The sequence below is a fragment of the Eubalaena glacialis genome, chromosome 15 (assembly GCF_028564815.1).
Source record: "Eubalaena glacialis isolate mEubGla1 chromosome 15, mEubGla1.1.hap2.+ XY, whole genome shotgun sequence".
In the NCBI taxonomy this organism is placed as follows: Eukaryota; Metazoa; Chordata; class Mammalia; order Artiodactyla; family Balaenidae; genus Eubalaena; species Eubalaena glacialis.
Genome location: NC_083730.1, coordinates 72,806,647 through 72,822,636, shown reverse-complemented (window position 1 = coordinate 72,822,636; position 15,990 = coordinate 72,806,647). Strand labels below are relative to the sequence as shown.

General features: G+C 54.2%; 1 protein-coding gene across 1 annotated transcript; it reads left to right on the top strand.

The window, feature by feature from the left end:
• The first annotated feature begins 636 nt into the window (after positions 1–636).
• GAL3ST1 (galactose-3-O-sulfotransferase 1) lies at positions 637–15,772 on the top strand. The gene is made up of 3 exons (XM_061169974.1): positions 637–782; positions 13,494–13,633; positions 14,416–15,772. The coding sequence occupies exons 2-3, from the start codon at positions 13,503–13,505 to the stop codon at positions 15,554–15,556; spliced, it is 1,272 nt and encodes a 423-aa protein (XP_061025957.1). The 5' UTR covers positions 637–782; positions 13,494–13,502; the 3' UTR covers positions 15,557–15,772.
• Positions 15,773–15,990: the final 218 nt, after the last annotated feature.

The window sequence follows — 15,990 nt, the reverse complement described above, 5'->3', positions numbered from 1 at the left end:
TCAGCTCCAGGCAGGCACTAATCCCCATCCTTGGGCCTGCTCCTCTGGGGTGAAGGAGGGAAGCCTGGGACTGGAAAGAGTCAGATCCTGAATGCGGCACCTGCATCCTGATGGCACTGTGCTCAGTGATGGGCACCTTGGAGAGGGGGGCGTCAGCTGAGACCTCCCAGTGGTATGACCGCCCCTAATCCTCTCATCCACGTTTCAGATGCCAAAAATGTGTCCCCAGTTTGCACTGACTCTAGAGCCAGAGGCCATATCTAACACTGAATAAAGTTAAGCAGCTAGTGTAGCCTCCTCCTTTTTCCCAGAGCTGGGCTGCCCTCACCATCACCACGCCACCCCGTTTCCCAGGCACCCTCGAATCCTCTACAGAGCTGGGAGCTCGGCCGAGCCTCAGGGTCCGACGGCAGGACAATGGCCCCGTTGGCACATCCGAGACAAACGCGCCTTGTTGGGCCAGCGGCGGGGGCGCGATGTTGCGCCCCGGCGCGCTGAATGCGGCTTCTGTGCGACCCGGGCGGGCGCGGAGGGGAGGGGAGGGGGCTGGGGCCCGGGGCGCCCATTGGCCGCGGCGCCGGGGTGGGGGGGGGTTGGGGGCCGGGCCAGGCTGGCGGCAGCACCTGGCCGGAGAGGGTGCGGCGGCGGCGGGGGCGGGAGCATGGTCCAGGCCCGGCCGAGCTGGGGGACCCGGCGGGTACGCCCCGCCGCCTTAGTAAGCGCCCGGGCGGCGCGGCCCGGGGCCGAGCCTGCACGCCAAGGCCGAGAAGGACGGGGACAAGGTACGTCCTGGGGGCCCAGCACCCATCACCAGATTGCGCCCTGCCTCAGTCTACCCCCTGGGGTCCAGGCCCGCGCTGCCCACGCCCGGAACTGGGGCTGCGCGCGCCAGACTCTAGAGCTGAGTGGTGAGGGAGTGCTGCACTACCGCTTCAGGGTCCACGCACCTGTCCTGGCTGACAGAGGGTGGGAAGACTGGGGCCTGGGGTTGGGGGGCGGGGGCGCAGGTTGGTGCTCGCCTGGCCCTTGGTTTCTTCCCCAGGGTCCCATTTCCAGGGTTTACCCAGTCCCTGGACTTGGGGCGGGTGGGGCTGGAGCTGGGCTGGAACTGGGAGTTCATTAATCATTAATCTTGGACATGGTGCCAGAGCCCTGGGGGAGGAGGGGCAGGGATCTTCCCTCTTCCCACCAGCCCTCCCCAGAAGAGGGGCCGTCAGAGCAGGGGCTGGGCATCAGGGTAAAAGATGGATCCCCTCTGCCTGGGGAAGGCCCTGTCCTCTACCACTTAGGGGGCAAGGCCACCAAGGAAGGGCTTGTGGGAGTGGGATGAACTCTGGTATCCAGGAATGGCCCCGTAGGTAACCCAACAGTTCCCTTGTTCCCTGGACCAGTGCTCAGAAAGGGGGTCCAGCTTGGCCTGCGCCCGTTGGTGCCAAGCCAAGGTGCTTTGGTAACATTACAGAGCAAGGCTGTGGTTCCTTCCCAGCGGGGACCCCCTCCCACCTGCCTAGAGCAGGAGAGGTGATGGGCACACATCTGGCTGCAGTAACCCACACCAGTGGGAGGGAGGGAGAGAGGGCTGCAGGCCTGACACCTGATCCCCTGGGTTGCCCCGGTGACAGGTGCCATGGAAATCCTCAGGACAGTGCAGTTGGGAGAATCCAACCTCTGCCTTTACAAAGAGGGTGACCTAAGGCCCAGAGAGGGTAAGGCCATGGGCAGGCCTGAGCTGGAGCAGCCCATATGCTGCTGCATTGTCCCTTGCCCCTCAGAGGAGGCATTGTTACTAACCCTATTATCCAAGGGGTTAGTAACAATGTTAGAAACTAATGTTCAGGGGGATTCGGTGACTTGCCCAAGGTCACATAGTTCAAATGTGGCTAAACTGACTCCAAATTCAGTAACTTGCCCGAGTCCCCATTTCAGGGCCCCAGCCTTGCTCAAGATCTGTCTGCCCTTCTGGGGTCCTAGCCTCTTAGACCTTCCATGGCTGCCCCCAGCCCCCAGCTCAGGACCCCTCCCCCCTTGCCTCCCTAGCTCCCAGCTCTGCCTGACACTCGGGGGGTGGGCAGGCTGCTACCCTGGGAGCAGAGACAACGGAGCCCTGTTCCCAGCTGCCACCTCGGACTGCTTCCTCCCTGCTTCTCACTTGGGCAGAGCCCTGCCTGAAGGAATCCCTGTGGACAAAGAAGCACGCCTGCTCCTGTGCATCCCCTTGTCTGATGCGCGTGGGTCTGATATTTGAGGGCATGGGTCCAGTCCAGCAAGGGAGGAGTGTGTCCTTCCCTCTAGGCTTTAAGGGACTAATTGTGTCACCCTGGTGAAAGAGGCAATGATTAACCTGGGAGAACGATACACAGATGTTGGAATTCCAGGCATGGCAACAGGCTTGTGAAGGGCTTCTTGCTTCCCTCAGACTGAGCAAGGAATATGGACCATCCCTGTTTAGGAGCCCTGTCTTACTCCAGACAGGGAGGGCAGGATGGAGCAGAGCGCCCATGGGGGTCAGCGGGCTGGGGTCAGGGAATAGCCAGGTGAGGAGTGATGGTTCAGAGGAAGTGGGGTTCCAGAAGAAACATGCTTTCCTACCTGCCAGCCCCAGGGCAGAGATGGGGTGTGGCTTGGGCACCCCCAGATCTGATCCCAGTGGTGCCCAGACTTGCCATGGGACCCTAGGCAAGTCCTTCCCTCTCTGTGCCTTGATTTTCTCAGATGTGAAATCTGGGAGTCAGGGACCTTGGGTCTGGAGCATGGGAAGTATGGGTGCTTGGATGGGGAGGGTGGCCCTCCAGGAGATGGTACTGGCGGGTCCTGCCTCTCCTGCCAGGTGGATCTAGAAGGGTCATGATAATAACCCGAGGTATGTGCAGAGGGCTCCTTATGCCTCATCCCGTTTGATCCTCACAGCAAACCCATGAGAAGGTTGAAGTATCCCCATTTGTTAGGAAACCAAGGCTCAGAGAGGGGAGGTCACCTGCCCAAGGTCGCCCAGCTGGGGAGCTGGGATTTATAGGCAAACCTCTCCAGGATTAGCGAGGCGGGCGGGCAGATCCAGGGCATTGTGCATAGCAAGTGCTCAGCACCTTTTTAAAAACCTTTATATTTTACATATTTTTATGCAAACAAGTGCATGACATCCCTTTAAAAAACATTTCAGTCATGCTAGAAGTTACGGAGAATGATACTACCAACTCTCACATACTCACCTGAGGGGTTCTCGGTGATTTTGAAGCTAATAAAGAAGGGACTGACTACTTGCTTAACGTGTGTTTTGCCACTCTTCAGTTAGAGCTACTTTGGGGCGACTCAAATCTGCCATCATGAGGGGTGGTGATTTTGCCTGGACAAAGCAGCGAGGCAAGACCTGTGGGCTTGCTCGTAGTTCTGAGCCTCGGTCTCCCCGCCGTCACATGAGCTAGCAGGTGACACTAAGCATGTCTGTGTGGTTGCCATTTGGAACCGTGGAAATAGGTGATTGACCCCGCAAAATCAACAATTTTTCTTAATCCGCTGCCAGGCCCGGTACCCAGCTGCAGCCATTCCCCCAGCCAAGGGGGCAGTAGGAGCAAGATGTCAGGGCTCCTTGACAAGTGCCCCTCGGGAGATCCTCCCCATCTGTACTCCAGCACCCCCTCCAGAGGGTCTCAGAGGGAGGAAGCTTCCAGATTCTTGCAAGTCAGTCCCCCAGCACTCCTGGATGGAGGGCCAACCTCTCCATCTGCACCTTCAACTGTGCAGCTCACACTTTCCAGCTTCTGCTTTGTCCCAGACCCTTGCTCTCTCTTCCCCATTTTAGGACACTGAGGTTCAGAGAGGGCAGCATGCCCGCCGTGGTCACACAACAAGGTGGGGCATGGTTCAGACTAGCCACGGTTCCCTCCTCCTCCAGCCAGACTGCAATTTTTCAAAATAGAAATGTTGTTATTTTTAATTTTAATTTTTTCCAAAGTAATACAGACTCTTTGTAAAACAGAATTATATGTGTGTAAGTATATATTTATGTGTGTGTATGTGTGTACATATATGTGTGTATATATGTGTTTTTTTACTTCATTATATATTATGGGCATCATTTTAATGAGGACATATTAGACCATTTGGATGAATGTCACATATTTTTAACCATCCCCTCTTGTTGGACACTTAGGTTGTTTCTATTTTTCCCCTTCGCTAAATAATACTACAGTGAACATCTTTGTGCTCCGTCTCAGATCTCTTGTTAGATTTTCTTCTTTGAACAAATTCCCACAGGTAGAAGTGCTGGGTCTGAGGACGGGCACTTTTAGAGCTATAACAGTTGCTGTTAAATATGCATTCTAAGCACTGTAGGGAGAGTCTTTCTGCTCTATTCTTAAAGTCTCCTCCATTGTCCCCGTAAGATTCCCTTCCAGCCACAGGAAACAGCCCTAGGACACCCTCACTCCACCACCTTCTCTGCCAGAGCCCTGTTCCTATGTGTGCACACTGAACAAACAGCAGGGATGCCCATCAGTCAGGGAATGGTTCACAGGAGCAGTGGTTCCACAGAATGTTCTGCAGCCGATGTCTTTGGAGGCCCTTTATCTCCTTGGGGGGCTCTTTCCCTCCCTGTTCCCATAAGTGCAGGGGTCTTCTCCTTCCTCACCCTTTCCCTGGTGACTCTGTCTCCTCCTCTGGCCTCAATTCCCACCTCTGTGCCCATGGCCCCCAACCTCTCTCCCCCGAGATCTCTTGTGCTCTAAGCAGGGGCTCCTCCTGCTCTTTGCACATTCTACGGGCATCCCACACATCCCCCAGATTCAATGTGTCCTAAACTGAAACCGACCCTGTCCCTCTAACCCCAATACTAAACTTGCCCCTCTCAAAGCCTCCCCTAACTCAGGAACTAGCTCCACTCCCAGCCAGCCAGTCACCCCAGCAGGGATTCTTTCTTCCCCTTCTCCACACCCTGTCACCCACCAAATGCTGTCCATGCCATGACCTACAGATGATTCCCATCCGTTCCCAGACTTCTCCTTGGTCCAGGTCCCTTCACACCTGGACAGCTGTAACAGCCACCATCTAGGTGTGCCTGCTTCTCCCGCTCCTTCCCACCCCTACAGTTCATTCTCTATACGGCAGCCTGATGGGAAGCCCATCTCCTCACTCTTCTTCTGAAGACCCTCCCAGGGCTCCCCACTGCTGACAGGATCCAAGCCAGATTCCTTAGCATGTTTCCTGAGGCCCTGAATGTCCTGCCTGCCCCTGCCCCCTTTCTGGCTGTACTGCTAATCTCCTTTGCCCACCCAACCTCTGACATGCACACGTACTGGACACTCCCAGCCAGGTTGAATATTTGTTAGTTTTTCAATTGCCCTGGGCCTTTGCACATGCTTTTCTCTTTGCCTGCTTATTCTAGGGTAACAGGTGCGTTAGTTAATGCTAGCTGTTGTAACAGATAAGCCCCAAGTTTTAAAAGGCTTAACACAATGGCAGTTTAGTTGTCATTTTCCTGAATCCAATCAGGTGTTTGGTGAGCAGGGATGCAGAGACCCAGGTTCCTCCCATCTCATGGCCCCGCCCACCTCCAGATCCTTAGAGACCCCCCGCATTCATCCAGCAAGTGGGAAAGGAGACCGCAGAGAAGATCTGACCACTTAACCTCATCAGCTCTCATTCTGCTCATATTCCACTGGCCAGAATTCAGTCACATGAGGACACTGAACTGCAAGGGAGGATGGGAAATGTAGTTTAGCCATGTACCCAGGGAGAAAGGGAACTAACTGCCTTTGGAAATTGGAAAACACACTGTAGCTTCTGCCGCTGGGGCCCCCTAGCCCAGCAAGTCTCCCTGGCCACGCTCCTCCCGCCTCCAGGCTGGATCAGGTGTTTTCTCTGTGCTCCAGGAAGCCCTGCCAGTGTGTCCTCTATCACAGCATCCGCAGCTGTCAGCTTGCTCCTCTCTCACGTCCAGCACTGAGAGCCCGAGCTCCGTGCACCGGGCATGATGCACCCCAGTGCTGGGCACAGTGCAGGTGCTCAGTAAATACCTGCAGAACAGATCAGTTTAAAACTCATTGTGATCACAAAATGATGTCCACAGTCTATTGATATGTGAAAAAAACAAAATGTGCTCCCCAACAGAGACCCCTCCTATTGCCTCTATGGATAGACAGAAAAAATGTGAGGAGGCTTGTGCCGAAGCTTTAAGGGTGCTGCCCTCTGGGGATGGAGCTCTTTTCACTGTCCTCTTTATATTTTTCTGTAATTGTCTGAACTTCTTTTCATTGAGCGTGTGCTGCTTTTATAATTACAACAATTTTTTTCCGGTGGGGGCAGAACCAGCCGGAGCCGACATCACTGACACTGGGGGAAGAGACCCCTCTGGCAGGGCTGGAGGCGCAGGTTCTGCAATCAGCGCTCCCACTCTGGAAAGCTTGGCTTCATGTGGCTCTTCTTTTCTTTTTTTAAATTTATTTTATTGAAGTATAGTTGATTTACAATGTCGTGTGAGTTTCTGGTGTACAGCAAAGTGATTCAGTTATACATATATATATATATATATATATATATCTTCCTTTCATATTCTTTTTCCATTATGGTTTATTACAGGATATTGAATATAGTTCCCTGTGCTATACAGTAGGACCTTGTTGTTTATCCATTCTATATATAATAGTTTGCATCTTCTAATCCCAAACACTTTTTACTTTAGAAAATGCTTTTATTGAGGTGTTTTCTTCATACTTCCCCAAACTGCTTACTAAATATGTAAAAAATCAGAGTAGTGTTTTATATCATAGCTTTTGATAAAAGCAATGAAAAGAGCCAAAGTTCTTGAGATATTTTTTAAAACAGTAATTGAGTCACATTTTCCTCTTTGCCGTGTCAAGATGCTGTTGTTTTATTGAGTTGCCCTTGTCTCAGATTTAAACTCTCTTGAACTATTACCATGTTGTAATTGAGATAAAAGAGGAATTTGCTCTGCATCAGCACTAATTGGTTTATCAATATCCTGTACCATTTACATTTTAAAACTGAATGTCTGTAGGATGGTAAGGCATATCTGTACAAAGCCTTACAACTGGTTGTGTATAGGAAGCTGTTCAGAGTGTTATGTCTGTATTATAGCCAGTTTTAGGCTATGGGTCACTTATCATAATTGAAAAACTAGTTACTAGTAACTTGTCCAGCCTCTAGACTAATTTTATGGGAGAGGAAATGTAAATTTCTGGAACAAAAATTGCATACAAAATTAATTGGTGTTGACAATAGGATTAGTATGCATTTGCACCTTTAGAATTTCATCTTCGTTTTTCTGGATGTAAATGAATATATAATAAAAAAGTAAAAGCCTATGTTATGCTACACTGAAATTTCCCTCTATCTTTGCCAGTTTATCTTATATTCCGCTTCTTACTTTGAGCGTCACTGGATCAGAATGTTCCTTAGGCATCCTCTAGCATTCCTCAAATAATTTTCCTAGCAAAACTCTTATTAGATGATCATTTGCCATTCTAAAATGAAGTTTTTGTACCATTAGTGCTTGTGGAAGTCTAACCCCAAAGGCCAGCTAATAAAGAACTGTATGAAAATCAGTTGAATCAAATTAATTGAATAAAATGTATACAATGCAATGTATACATTGGCTACTAGAGTAGGGTTGTTATCAAAGAGAAAAGGAAGTGATCAAATTCCAAATAGAAATATTAAGAGCAGAAGCAACAAACAGATTCTTCCTTATTGTTGGCCTTGATCCACTATGACAAAAACAGTATTTAGAAATATGAAACTTTCAATGTTTAATTTTTTCAAAACTATATATTACTGTTACAGATATGTATGTGTGTCAATAAAATATTTACGTGGCTCTTCTTTACTAGCTTCCCACTCCTCCCACGATCTCACCTCTTGCTCAAAAGCTTTCACTCCACTCCTACATGGACGAGGTTCTTACCCCTGTGTGACATTGGGCTTGTCACTTCCCCTCCTTGTGCCTCAGCTTCCTCATCTACAATAAAGTGGGGGATCTAAAGGACTCCCCGCAAAGATTATGAGGGTGCATGATGCATGGGAAGTCCTGAGCACAGGACTGGACTGTGGTCCAGGGTCCACGCTCATAAACCAGCATGTCTGCTATTTGATGCCAGCTCTGCCCCGACTTTCTCCCATGCATCCGTCTTCAAGCTAGCTCAGCCCAGAAAAGATAAAACATCTCTATCCCATGCCCTGGACCTGGTTCAGCGCTCAGGGAGATCAGGACTCTGGGCCTCCCCTGTTTTGTGGGTGCTTGCCAGGCTGCTCCCCGGCGGGGTGGGGCTTTGGGGGAAGGAGCATTCAGAGCACACTGTCAGACGCCTGGTGCTCCTTGGGAGGCACTGGCAGCTGCTCGTCCTATGAAAGTGCTCGATGTGGGATAAATGACCGTCACAGTAGTGATTATTAATAACTGGTGGTGATACCTGGGTCCCTAGAGCCCCACGCGTGGGCCATGCTGGGGGCTCTGGGCATCATTGCTGACGGAAGGATGCGGGGGGCTTTTCTGGGCACCCTCTGTCCATGGGCAAGGCTGAGCGAGAACAGACCTGAACCCAGCTAAGAACAGGATGCGAGAGATTCCAGTGCCTGGGCTGAGCCCGAGGGCCTCTGGCCCATAGAACTGCCTCTTTCTACGGAGACCTTGGGAAGGATCAGCATCTCCGATCGGCCCAAATCCCTCAAGGCTGGTCCAGGGTGTCCTGTGCCACCATCCCTCACACAGGGTGGAGGCAGGACAGGCAGGATTCCGTACTGTACTTCTTTGATGAAGGATTTGGAGGTCAGAGAGGTGGAATCTCATCAGACTCATCCTCCCAGCCCTGGTCAGGTACTCTTCCTCCAGGGGGCCTTCCAGGTTGAGTTGCTTGCTCTCTGGGCTCTCACAGATTTTAGACAAACCTTGGTCTCAGGTTGTGTCTTGGCATCTTTAAGCCCTAGAATTTGTTAAGTCCCTGTTTTGACTCTGGTTCTGTCTGCTCTTTGCTAACTGTGTGACCTTGGACAGGTGAGTTCACCTCTCTGAGCCTTGGTATCTTTACCTGGGGAGTGGCTAACAGTGGTACTTGACTCATAGGGTAGCTGTGAGACTTAAATGGGATGTGATTGGAGGAGAAATTAGCTTCCCCAAACTCACCTGCCTCCCTGTCCCTCCCGTGGCCTTCAAGCCGGTCCCAGGCTCTCTGCAGGGCTCTGCGGCTGCTTGTCCTTGGCCCAAGGACGCCAGGGACCTTGCTGAGCCCTTGGATGAAGGAGCTGCCTGGCTGCTGAGATCCAGAGAGGGTTGGGGACCACCCAGGGGGCAGAGGGCCAGGGCAGCACCTGCAGGGTACAGGGACATGCCACCTGCTCTCCCCGGGGAGGGAACTCATGAATATTCACACCCACTAGAGCATGAGGGAGCCAGCCAGCACACTCCTGGGTGTCATTGGAGCGTTCCTGTTTCCCAGTGACCGCAGAGGCAGCCTGGGAGTCAGATGTGGCTCAGTCAGGGAGAGGAAAGGGGCATCCAGACACAGCCGGGGGTGAGTGTGTCTTCCTCTGCCCCGCGCACGGGCCCCTGGGGGGAGCAGGACACCCTGGGACTGAGGCCTGCCTGGTGGTGATGCTCTAGGCCAGAAGGTTCACCATCCCGGGCTCGGTTTCCCCGTGTGCATGCTGTGGGGGATGAGTCCTGTTTCTCCTTTGTTCCCTGGAGTGTGCTGGTCCAGCCAAACAGGAGGATTGCTGGGCCTGGCCTGGAGCCAGCCATTGGCACAGATGGAGGGTGATGTGGCTAGGGTAACCCAGAAGGAGAGGAATAGATAGGGTGGGCTAGGGAGGGGGTATGGTCTGCCCTGAGTGCCGGGGACTGTCACCACCATAGCAGAGGAAGGAGACTCAGGTTATGGCCCTGTCTTTGCTACTGCTGCACTGTGTGACCTTGATGGTGGCTCTGCTGTTTCTGAGCCTCAGCCTCCCTGCTGCACTGTCTTCCAGGCTACAGGCCGTGAGGCTCGGGCCAGGCTGAGATTGTCCTTGGTATCCCATGGACTTAGACCTGGGACCGTCAGCTGCCTGCAAGCCTCAGCCTTCTGTGATGGAACATCCAGCTGTGCACACCCTCCTTCCCACGGGCTTGGGCTGGGCCTGGGACATGCCAGGCAGAGGCCGCCATGGACAAACGGGGATATGCACATTGCAGGCCAACAGACCTGAACTCGAATCCCAGCCCTGCCCACTGCCTTGCGACCCTGGGCAAGTCACGTCACCTCCCAGAGCCTCGGTTTCCCCATTTGCAAACTGGGTGTGACAGTGGGGTCTGCCTCCCAGGATAGCTGGGTGGAGTCAGTGAGATGCTCTGGAGGAGACCCCATCCCAGGGCCTGGCTCGTAACAGGGCTCAAAAGTGAAACCAGAGGGTGGAAAGGGCCCAGGGCCCGGCACCTAGCAGGGCAGGGCCCGGCTGGTTTTGAGGAAGCCAAAGTGGGGGAATGAACAAACGAATGAGGGAAGCAGTGATGGGGGTCAAGGGGGCGGTCCTGGGCGGGGCCAGGCAGAGCCTGATTGGTGGTCCTGGGAGGCTGGTCTGCCCCCTGCTGCCTGACCTGCACACAGAGCCTTGCCAGCTGCCTCCCAGAGTTCTGGAAAGTGCCCTGGTGAGTGGGGCTCCTGGGGCAGGGGTGGGCCCCGGGGTTTTTTAGAGGGCAGCAATCCGAACCCCTCCCCGTTTTAAAGTCAGAGAAACCGAGGCCCAGGGCCCCACTCAGGGTTGGGGCTCACATCTGAGGCTCTGGCCTGGCCCAGGGCTCTGTCCTGATATTTGCTGGGACCCCTGAGGAACAGGAGGCTGGTGGGGTCACTTGAGGCAGGGGGCAGGTTTGTGCTTGGTTGGGGTGGGGGGCAGCCACTCCTTGTTCAGGGGGAGCCCACCCTGAGGGCGACAAAGACAGGAACCCGGAGCAGGTCCCCATGCTCTTTGAGCGATAACTATGCGCTAGTCGTTTTGCCAGCCCCATCTCAGGAAAAGCCAGCACTGCCAGCTTCCCCACTTAACAGATGAGAAACTGAGGCTCCAAGGGGTTCCTGTGATTGAAACACAGGCCCGGGGCTTCCAGGTTGGCCCCTCCCCTCTCCTGAGGCCTCTTCGTGACCAGACCTTCGCTAGCTGACTTTCCCCACCTCGCAAGCTTTATCTATTACTTAAATATAGTAAATACATGTTATTGCCTTTTTCTGATTAAAAGTAATACGTGCTCCTTAAAAAAAATGCAACCCTTACAGAAATGCATAATATAGAAAGCGATTACCTTTTATACCCCTCCCCCAGCTACGCAGAGAATACCACTGTTAAAACTTAGAATATGCCCCTCCAGTGGTTTCTTTCTGGGCCTATGTATATTTACCTATTGCCTATATGGATTTGGGGGCATAGTGTTCCAGAACTTTCTTTTTCCACATTAGTAGATCATGGTGTATTTTCGAGCCAGTCCACTCAGCTCCACCTTTTCTTTTTCTTTTCCTTTTTTTTTTTTGTTCAGCAGGTACAGATGCCTCCATCTAGGAAGGGGCCTTGGTTTGTGGAACAGGTGCCCTGCTGATGGACACTGAGGTTGTTTCTAACTTTTTTCTGACCAAACCGCCATGAACACCCTTGCATGGGTGACTTTGCCCAAGTGTTTTTGCAGAATAGTTGGAATTGGAAGAGCTTGTACCTTCCTCCTTTGATAGGAGTACCGGAAACGCTCTCACACTCTCGTCCACCCTTGACCCTGTCCACCTTGCCCATCTAAGAGTGAACAGAGATATGTCATTGTCACCAGGGAAGCCAAATTCCCTCTTATATAGTTCCTTCCTCTGCAAATTTCTTCTTCACGTCATTTCCTGTGAGGACAACTTTGTAGATGAGAAGTGGAAAACTCAGGGACTGGTCAGGCAGACCTGGAGTACCCATTCTCTGGGAAAGGTTTGTGCGTGCCTCCGGTCACTTTTCCAGGGGGAATTACATGGGGTCCTCCTCCAGGCTGACTGACTGACCTCTGGCCACAGGGTCAGTGGTGACGTGCCATGCGTGTGATCACAGGGCAGCATGCGTGATCTCTCTTGGCCTCTGGGGCCCAGGGCCTAGTGCAGCATGCACCACAGCAGCAGTGGAAAGTTTTGGACCTTGGCTTTGCAGCTAAGGGGCAGTGGGAAGGCCCCCAAGTCCCAGCTCTCTCCTGGACCCCGCATGGCTTAGCCTGAACTGCCCCCATTACAGCTCAGGCCTCAGCCCCCTGCCGACAGGGTCACCACAGTTAGACCTAAAACCTACTACCCCCCAAACTGAAAACAAACAAAAAAACCAGGACATCTAGTTAAATTTGATATTCAGAGACATATTGAATAATTTTTAGTATAACTATATCCCTGGCAATATTTGGGACACGTGTATACTAAAAAAAGTTTTATTTGTTGTGGGGTTTTTTAAAATTTTTATTTATTTATTTATCTTTGGCTGTGTTGGGTCTTTGTTGCTGCACGCGGGCTTTCTCTAGTTGCATGAGGAGGGGCTATTCTTCATTGCGGTGCGCGGGCTTCTCATTGCGGTGGCTTCTCTTGTTGCGGAGCATGGGCTCCAGGCACGCGGGCTTCAGTAGTTGTGGCACATGGGCTCAGTAGTTGTGGCTCCCGGGCTCTAGAGCGCAGGCTCAGTAGGTATGGAACACGGGCTTAGTTGCTCTGCGGCATGTGGGATCTTCCCGGACCAGGGCTTGAACCCGTGTCCCCTGCATTGGCAGGCGGATTCTTAACCACTGAGCCACCAGGGAAGTCCCTATTTGTTGTTTATCTGAAATTCATACTTATCCAGTTAACCCTGCCTGCCGGCAGTTGGAGAAAAGATGGGCGTGTGGGCAGAGGCCGGGCCGGCTGTGTGATCTGAGCCCTCTCCTTCCTCGCTCTGAGCCTCAGTTTCTCCATCTGGCTCCCCTACAGACCCCATGGGCACGGGGGCCAGTAAGGAGAGATGAGGAGCCTTGGCCCCTCACTGGGCAGCTGGGAAGAGTGGCACGGCGGACAGGTGGGCTGGCTGGGCCTTCTGAAAGGTGAGGGATTCAGGCCCAGGCCCCTCCCTGTAGACAAACCTGGCCCCAGGCCTGGGGGGACAGAGCACTGGGAAAGGCTCTTCTTTTCCTTTTTACCTAGAACATGATTTCATTATGAAGCCCCAAAAGGTGTAAAAAATAAACTAATGAACACCCACGTACCCACCACTCAGCTTAAAAGTTAAAACCGAACCAGGCAGCAGAAGCTTCTCCCTGCCACACTCCCTAGCCTCTCTTTGCATTGGCTTTGCCCAGCGGGTCCATCTGCAGCCCAGTGTCTCTCTGTCCCTGTCTGGACCTGCTGGGGGGCCACAGAGCTGGCAAAGGCAGGTCCCAATGTTGAAGGCTGCCTCTCAAGCCAGCCAGGCCTGAGATGGTGGTGGGGGCTCCCTGGGGCCAGCCCCCTAACGCTTTCCCTGCCCTGTACTCCCCACAGGTGTCTGAGATGCCGCTGCCGCAAAAGAAGCGCTGGGAGTCCATGGCCAAGGGGCTGGTGCTGGGAGCACTCTTCACCAGCTTCCTGCTACTGCTGTACTCCTACGCCGTCCCCCCACTGCACACTGGCCTGGCCTCCACGTGAGTGGCCCTGCTGGGCAGCCGAGGGCTGGGGGTGGGGGAGGGTTGGCTCCTGCCCCCGTGATCACGGTTACCCCCTGGGTGGCCAACCTGTGCCCTGCATCATGCTGTGCCAGGCAGAAATCCCACTGAGAGCAGAACACCCTGTGGAACCCTAGGCCTCAGTGTCCTCATCTGTGAAGTGGGTATAGTAACAGAGCCTGACATGGAGCATAAGAATCAAATAACACCATCAGCACAGTGGGCTCCAATGGGGCCAGGAGGTGGGGAGGACCTGTCCAAGAGCACACAGCTGGCACAGGCCTGGATTCAAACTGGGGTCTGTCTGCCTCCAAGCCTGGCTCCTAACCATGAGTCCACCCCACCTCCCCACGGGGCTGTTCTACCCAGGCCACAGCACAGCCTGTGCCCTTAATTGGAGGTATTAAGTTGAACTAGAGGAAACTGCTAATAACTGACCATTTTCGGCCTGCAAAGTTTCACGTGGTCCTACCTAATGCTAATTCATGATAAATGTACTTCACAGTGGCCATGAATGAGACGTGTTATTGTCCTCACAGCAACACCATGAACAGGCTTATTGTCCCCGTTTCACAGATGAGGAAAGTAAGGCCAGAGAAGCCAAACAACTGACCTAGGCCTTGCAGCCTGAACGCAGGCCCATCTGGTCCCTGGGCTCCCCTGCCACACACCCCACCCCCAGCAGCCTGCTCTCTAGACCTGGGGTAGCGGGGCCTGGGGTGCTAAGTCCTGAGGCTCTGCCACCACTCCATCGCCGGCAGGACCCCCGAGGGCACAGCACCCTGCTCCCCGGCCCTGAGTGAGCCAGAGGCACCGACCCCGGCCAACGGCTCAGCGGGAGGCTGCCAGCCGAGGCGCGACATCGTGTTCATGAAGACGCACAAGACGGCCAGCAGCACGCTGCTCAACATCCTGTTCCGCTTCGGCCAGAAGCACGGTCTCAAGTTCGCCTTCCCCAACGGCCGCAACGACTTCGACTACCCGGCCTTTTTCGCACGCAGCCTGGTGCAGGACTACCGGCCCGGGGCCTGCTTCAACATCATCTGCAACCACATGCGCTTCCACTACGACGAGGTCCGGGGCCTGGTGCCGCCCAATGCCACCTTCATCACTGTGCTCCGCGACCCCGCCCGCCTCTTCGAGTCCTCCTTCCACTACTTCGGCTCCGTGGTGCCCTTCACGTGGAAACTCTCGGGCCGCGACAAGCTGGCCGAGTTCCTGCAGGACCCAGACCGCTACTACGACCCCCACGGCTACAACGCCCACTACCTCCGCAACCTGCTCTTCTTCGACCTGGGCTACGACAGCGACCTGGACCCCCGCAGCCCGCAGGTGCAGGAGCACATCCTGGAGGTGGAGCGCCGCTTCCACCTCGTGCTCCTGCAGGAGTATTTCGACGAGTCGCTGGTGCTGCTCAAGGACCTGCTGTGCTGGGAGCTGGAGGACGTGCTCTACTTCAAGCTCAATGCCCGCCGCGCCTCGGCGGTGCCACGCCTCTCCGGCGAGCTGTACCGGCGCGCCACGGCCTGGAACGTGCTGGACGCCCGCCTCTACCGCCACTTCAACGCCAGCTTCTGGCGCAAGGTGGAGGCCTTTGGGCGCGAGCGCATGGCCCGCGAGGTGGCCGCCCTGCGGCGCGCCAACGAGCGCATGCGCCGCATCTGCATCGACGGCGGCCACGCGGTGGACGCCACCGCCATCCAGGACTCGGCCATGCAGCCCTGGCAGCCACTGGGCACCAAATCCATCCTGGGCTATAACCTCAAGAAGAGCATTGGGCGGCGGCACGCGCAGCTCTGTCGGCGCATGCTCACGCCCGAGATCCAGTACCTGATGGACCTGGGCGTCAACCTGTGGGTCACCAAGCTCTGGAAGCTCATCCGGGACTTCCTGCAGTGGTGACGCCCGCCCGTGGAGGAGGGCTGGGCAGGGGCCCGCTGGCCTCCCCCCGCGGCCCTCCTGGTGCCACCCCAGCCCCTGGGGTGAGGCGGGGCTGCTGCAGGGGTGCAACCAGTCAAGGACTGGGCCCACCGCACACAGGGCCTGAGATCAGTATTTGACTAATTATAGTTTTTTGGTTTTTGGTTTTTGGTTTTTGGTTTTTTAAATTAAATCCCCTTCCCTCCAAAAAAGAATGTTCTATTTTCTGGCTCCCCTTAAAGGGGAGACTTCAGAAGTAAAAGAATTTGATGTGTTTTTGTTAATCAGCCTCAGTGGTGCTGACTGGCGGGGCCCTGGTGTGTGTGGGGTGACTGGTGGGGATTGGGGGACCCCAAGGGAGCATGGTGGGCACCTGAGTGTGTCTGTGGGGCAGAGCCCAGTGGTATGGCAGGGTT

Excerpts from the sequence above, each read along its gene's own strand:
- GAL3ST1 (XM_061169974.1), top strand. The coding sequence starts at position 13,503 with ATGCCGCTGCCGCAAAAGAAGCGCTGGGAGTCCATGGCCAAGGGGCTG. Across the intron at positions 13,634-14,415 it reads CACACTGGCCTGGCCTCCAC|GACCCCCGAGGGCACAGCAC; the intron begins GTGAGTGGCCCT and ends CATCGCCGGCAG.